The 6,162-nt window shown below is 31.3% G+C and overlaps 1 protein-coding gene and 1 long non-coding RNA gene across 10 annotated transcripts; both read right to left on the bottom strand.

The window, feature by feature from the left end:
* LOC106767757 (putative syntaxin-131) lies at positions 1 to 6,162 on the bottom strand. 9 transcript variants are annotated; one of them, XM_022783749.1, is made up of 10 exons: positions 6,111 to 6,162; positions 5,732 to 5,845; positions 2,894 to 2,950; positions 2,492 to 2,563; positions 1,974 to 2,057; positions 1,296 to 1,384; positions 1,122 to 1,195; positions 344 to 437; positions 200 to 260; positions 1 to 97 (listed from the first exon to the last, which is right to left on the bottom strand). In XM_022783749.1, exons 4-10 carry the CDS (start codon positions 2,523 to 2,525, stop codon positions 39 to 41), a joined length of 495 nt encoding a protein of 164 aa, XP_022639470.1. In that variant the 5' UTR covers positions 2,526 to 2,563; positions 2,894 to 2,950; positions 5,732 to 5,845; positions 6,111 to 6,162; the 3' UTR covers positions 1 to 38. The 9 variants fall into 9 exon arrangements, with proteins under 9 accessions (XP_022639470.1, XP_022639473.1, XP_022639468.1 ...); XM_022783752.1 differs by having other exon boundaries at positions 1,974 to 2,030; positions 2,894 to 2,956; XM_022783747.1 differs by having other exon boundaries at positions 2,894 to 2,956.
* On the bottom strand, positions 3,296 to 5,509 carry LOC106767758. Its single transcript, XR_001376177.2, has 3 exons — positions 5,432 to 5,509; positions 5,188 to 5,350; positions 3,296 to 3,454 (listed from the first exon to the last, which is right to left on the bottom strand). It is a non-coding gene; the product is annotated as an uncharacterized LOC106767758 (long non-coding RNA).

A 6,162-nucleotide genomic window follows, 5' to 3' on the forward strand; every position in this document is an offset into this window, starting at 1 on the left:
TGACTTTAATGTCTTCTCAGGTTCTGATTTTCTGATCTCTACTGCGGGAATACTTTGACCACTGTATATAGCCTTTCCCACTTTGATTTGAGTTTGCCTGCAATAAGTTTCATCCCGGGATATAACAAACATAATCTAAGAAGAAAATTGAAACAAATATTCTTTTGAGTTAACCTTTAAACCTTTTGTCATCTCTTACATTTTGTTATTCTTCTGTACAAAAAAGAGGAGCTCACCCTTGCTATGTCTTCTGTAAATTCCTACATCAAGATTTAGAGCAATATTTTAGATGGATATTATGATCCAAAGTAGTCACATAATTCTATAATATTTGTTGCCCCACCTGAAATCCAATGTGCAACCTTTTCCCTCCTCTGTGATATGGAATCAAAACTGGTCGCTGACTGATGTATTCTTTACCGACAAGTGTCTCTATCCTGTGATGAATTTTAGAAATAGCATATCACATTGTTTAGGCACAAGACAATATTTAAAAAGAAAGATTTGCAAATTAATGTTTCAAGCAGTATAAATTATTCCGCATGCTAATGTTAGGGGAAAGGAAAAGAAAGCGAGCAAACCATAATACAAGGTATTATTAGGATGAAAAATATATTATTATGCAAGCAATACCTTAACCTAAAACTTAAAATTATTCTAATAATTACTAATTAGATCAATACTATAGCAGCTTCAAAAATCAACATTCCCTAGCGCTCTAATATATTGAAACCCATTAAAATAGGGAAAGAAATAAAACCGAAACTTGAATACGTTTCTTGAAATTCAAGAAAATCACGATTGAATGAAAACTAAGAAACAACAAAACAGTTTAAATATTCAACAAAAACTAAATTTACAATCTACAATAAGCAAACCAAACATGTTAAAAACAAAGAAATTAACATAGCAAAGTAAGCTTGAATTAAACAACTTTATGAGAAGACAGACAAGAAAATGGAAAAACAACTTTTTCTGTTAGGTACTAAAAACTAAACATACCTAGAACTGTGTCATGAGATCCTTGAATTTTTAGTCTAGGAACTGTGGTTTCAGGTAAAAGTAAAATAATTCAGTTTTCTGGGTCCTTTTATTGATGAAAATGTGTACAATCAACTTACTTTGTCATATTCATTCTTGCTCGGTCAATACGTGTTCCCTTTCCACAGCCAGGCTTTTGTCTATTAGATAGGTTCTGCACAAAACAACTCATGATCAAATAACCTTCATACTTGTCTAAAATTTTACAGTAAATTGACATCCAATGAAACAATATTCAGCCAATAGATCAATACATCTCTGTTTATAGCCACAATCTTTGTTTTGAAACCATGAGCAATCTTTCCAACTTCATCGATATCTTTCTCCATCCTTTTCTTGATGCCTGAAAATAATGTCATAGGTTTAACACTATTAAGTTTTGTTAGCATATATGGTAAATTCCAAAAGAAGTATATCATAAAAAATAAATTTGAAGCATAAATTTAGTTGTTAGGATTATGATGAGGGGGAGAGTGAGGGTGAGGGTATGATCCATGGTTATAGAGTTAGGGTGAGGGATAGTAGTAGGGTTATGGTCATATTTAGAGCTATGATTAGGGTAAGAGTTATGATTAGGGTTACGGTAATGATTATGATTAGGGTTAGGGATATGGTTAAGGATTAAGTAGAAAAAATATTACATGGCCATTACAAAAGAGAAAATAAAGATCTAGATAAGCTAGCAAAGTAAAGGTTTAAAAGATGAGTGATGGGCTATCACAGACTTGAATGGAAGAGAGTGAATTGCAATGTCCCTACATAATACACTAATGCATTGCAATGTCCCTACAAAGAGGAGAACTTGCGCAATGCTTTCAATAGGTCTTCCATGGTCAAAACTAAACGTTTACCCTGTTATACTGGATGAAATGTGAGTGCTGCTCATACACATAATGAACGTATAGAGAAAATCAGTTATATGTTATCCAAACCTTTTGCTGCTTGTCCCTTTTGTCTTTTGGAATTGTACTTGTCTTGCTTTACAGTGCCTACAAGGCTAGTCAACTCACCATCCACTATAGACACATAAAACAAAGACAAGACAGGGCAACTAAATGACTAATAACAATGCACTTATAAAACTCATGGATGATTAAAAAATGGAGAAATTTGTGGGATTCTACATTGGTAAAACCACGAAAATCAATACTACTTGGACAAAAGCAAGTATTAAAAACCAAGTTGGCCACTTTTATTCTATGAAGGCATGAACACTTATTGTCTAAACTATAGGACACTAGGACTCTGCATACATATGTGAGTAGAGAGAGTGACATGAAATCAAATTAAATAAAATATAAGCAACACGAAAACACATCTAAGTTGATATACAATACTTTTATATCATCTATTTAAATTTACTTATGATGACGAGTCTAAAAAATAATGTACGTTGTTTACAATAAAAGTGCAGTACTTCCTAAAAGGATAATACCAAAAGTTGCTATACCATGGGGCCAAAAGTTTGTCAACAGCCTTAACATTAAGCTTTTGATTCACATTTGTCCTCTCGTTGTAGAGTCTACATTTATGGACATTTGCATAAGGGATAAAATCACAAAAAGTTAAGTGAAATATTGCAAATAATTTCATTGAAATGTGTGTGCATATGCATTTGCAATATAATACCCAATACACACTCCTAAGCTCCTCTGGCAAGTATGAACTAATAACATTTGCAAAAATTTCAATACTTTTAGGAAACCAGAAATCAACTTCAACANAAGAATATGTCTAAAGGTAACAAACACATGAATAGTTAGTAGTGATGGCGTAATTCAAGATTAAAAATAAATAAAATAAAAGCTAGAAGGTAAAGATTCAACCAAAAACACAAGTAAAATAAACATACCAAAGGGCATCTCTGGCAACTTCAGCAACAAACTTTTGAGTTGCAACAGCTACCAATCTAGTCCTAAAAAAATGACAAGTGTTTCAAGTCAAGCTCACAGTATATGAACAAGAAATGCAAGGGTCAGGAATCCAATAAATCAGTCAGCAACAGTGAACCAAAATGCCAAAGTTTTGAAAACCAATTTAGTTTACGACAAGGACATGTTATCCACTATATTGGAAGTCGAAAATAACAATGCACAACAGGAAATGCAAAATTAAGCCAGTGAGAGTGAAAAGAAAAATAAAATAGCTAGCATATTTCATCATTTTCCCACTTAAATTGATTAACAGTGGGTACTCATTTCCAATATAATGACTGCACCATGTTAAACAATTCCAATGAAAGNAATGGATAAGGAAAAAGAAATCTTATTCAATCCAGAGGCTGTTTCTCCTAAAAGTTCTTTAATTGGTGACCATTGACTTTAATGTCTTCTCAGGTGCTGATTTTCTGATCTCTACTGCGGGAATATTTTGACAACTGTATATAGCCTTTCCCACTTGGATTTGAGTTTGCCTGCAATAAGTTTCATCACGGGATATAACAAACATAATCTAAGAAGAAAATTGTAGACAAGAACTAGCTAGAAACTATTAACTCAAATTAGAAACTCAAAAAATCATTCACAGTCAAGAACTAAAAATAGTAGACAAGTAATCATGCAAAATTTGTAAAACTTAACTAAGAAAATCAATGTATCGACCTAAACAAGTTTGAAACTATAAAAGAAAGTTAGGAAAAGAGGATAGAAACTCACTGTCTAAAAACAACAAAAAACTCAGAATCTCACTGTCAAATCTGAAACAGAATACTAAAACAGGATAGAAACTAAAACTACTCTTAAAATGGTAAAGATATCCTACTTAACATCACTACAATTTTATAAAAGCAAAATAAAACTGAAATCTTTTGAACAGTAAAAGAAACTAGCTACACAAGTTTAAAACTAGAAATGAAATTCCAAATCGAAGCTAAACTATAAAAATAGAAAAAAAAGTTTAAAGATGCATATGAATACTTGAATAAAACTAAGAAACAACAAAATAGTTTAAATATTCAGGGAAAACTAAATCTACAATCTACAATAAGCAAACCAAACATGTTAAAAAGAAAGAAATTAACAAAACAAAGTAAGCTTGAATCAAACCAACATCTCTCTAATATCTGCAAAAGAGAAACTTTTAAAGACAATTAAAAGAAAGTTTAATAATAAATTAATAAATAAAAAGACAATTAAAAGTGAAGAATCAAGAAAAAGAAATGAAATTCTTCTGCCCATTCTTTCATCTCTCTTATCCAAACTATCATTCTAGAAAAAAAGAAAGAAAATCAAGAAAAAATATTTTCCAACAAAAAAAGTTTGAAAAAGTAATGATTGAATAAAACTTTAATTTCATGTAACGATCATAGAGTATGACGGGTATGTCGGAGAATGAGTAAGAGAATGTTAATAGAAAGGGTAAAATTTCAAGAAAACACATGAAAATGTGAAAAGAAATAAGAGTTGAACTGCAGATTTCATATAATTCTTTACTGGGTGAGAGTTTGAATTGCTATGTCTCCTGTAAATTCCTATGTCAAGATTTAGAGCAATATCCTGTGATGAATTAGGCACAAGACAATATTTAAAAAAATGATTTGCAAATTAATGTTTGAAGCAACATGCTAATGTTAGGAGGAAAGGAAAAGAAAGCGAGCAAACAATGACACAAGGTATTATGGGGATGAAAAATACATTATGCAAGCAATAGCTTAACCTAAAACTTCAATTCATTCTAATAATTACTAACTAAATTAGCACTATAGCAGCTTCAAAGACCAAAAATCCCTAGTGCTCCAAACACAGGTTGAAATCGACTAAAATAAGGAAAGAAAAAGAAATAAAAACGAAACATTAATATGTTTCTTGAAATTCAAGAAAATCAATATTGAATAAAAAATAACAAAAAAAACTTTGAANGATGAGAAATGAAAGGAAAGGAACAAGTTAAAGAAGGAAACTGGGAGGAGAACGATAGAAAAAATAGGATTAAATTAAAAAAATCAACAAAGTTATATTTCAATATGTCACAAAATGCATGGAGGGGGCTGAAATGATCCCATAAAGAGAAACAGAAGAAAAAAGACATACAAAGAGCTCCAAACAAAACATTAACAATTATTCAAGTCAAAGATTCAAGGTCTTGCAACATAACAATTAAAAAGAGGAAGGGTAGGGAAAGAATGAAGCACTAAATAAGTTTCTTTACCCGAGCCTCCGAATAAGTCTCTTTCTTGCTTTAAGTTCATCCCTAAAAGCTAAAGGAGTAGAAGATCTTAATGTTTTGACTTTATCTTTGCGGTAAGTTCTTGCTTCCACTGTTATGTTTTATAAGGGTTGATTTCGCAATTTCATGATGAGCTGCTTTGAATCTGATAAAAAAAATGTAAATGATGATTGTGTTATCAAGAAAGATTTAGAAGAAAAGATAAACAAATGAATCAATAAATTACCTTCATGTCTTCTTCGTGATCTAGAAGGGGCAGTCCTCTCTCACCAAATCTAGAAAGAGTTTCCAACATTTTCTTCAGNGATAAAATTTCAAGAAAACACATGAAAATGTGAAAAGAAATAAGAGTTGACAAATGTATGAAAAACAACTATCTTTGGAGAAGAAATGGAAGAAAGGAAAAGGAAAGTTGCACATAGCATCCACGTAAGAAAAGGAAGCTCGACTACAATATTTTTGTTACCCAGAGAAATCAACCAGAATAGATCTATGAAAAAGATACTAATGCACTCAAGGAAAAGACCTGGACTACATAAGACCTGGACCTTCAACTCTTCATGATCTTCTTTCAGTCTTTCCACCCTTTTTCTTTCTCCAATTATGTCCATCCTTTCTAAAGTACCTCAAAATTAAAAAACTTCATACAGATTTAAAAATAATTAAATTCAGTTAAATGAACTCAAGAAGGAAAATAATTAAATTCAGTTAAATTAACTCAAAAAGGAGAATACTTCAATTTTGAAACACATTGTTCAGCATCTAAAAAATATGATTAATTCAGGCCAAAATGTTCATCAACACCAAGTTGCACAAATAAGTCAAGGAAAATCAGTTTGTGAATGCTTCCTGGGCAATTCAACTAATCCATATATCAAAAGTATATATTGGTGCAGTAACCATACTTGGTGGTCTGTTATGAGGTTCTGAAGTGATTTGAAACATCTGATAATTACA

The sequence above is a fragment of the Vigna radiata genome, chromosome 7 (assembly GCF_000741045.1).
Source record: "Vigna radiata var. radiata cultivar VC1973A chromosome 7, Vradiata_ver6, whole genome shotgun sequence".
Lineage (NCBI taxonomy): Eukaryota > Viridiplantae > Streptophyta > Magnoliopsida > Fabales > Fabaceae > Vigna > Vigna radiata.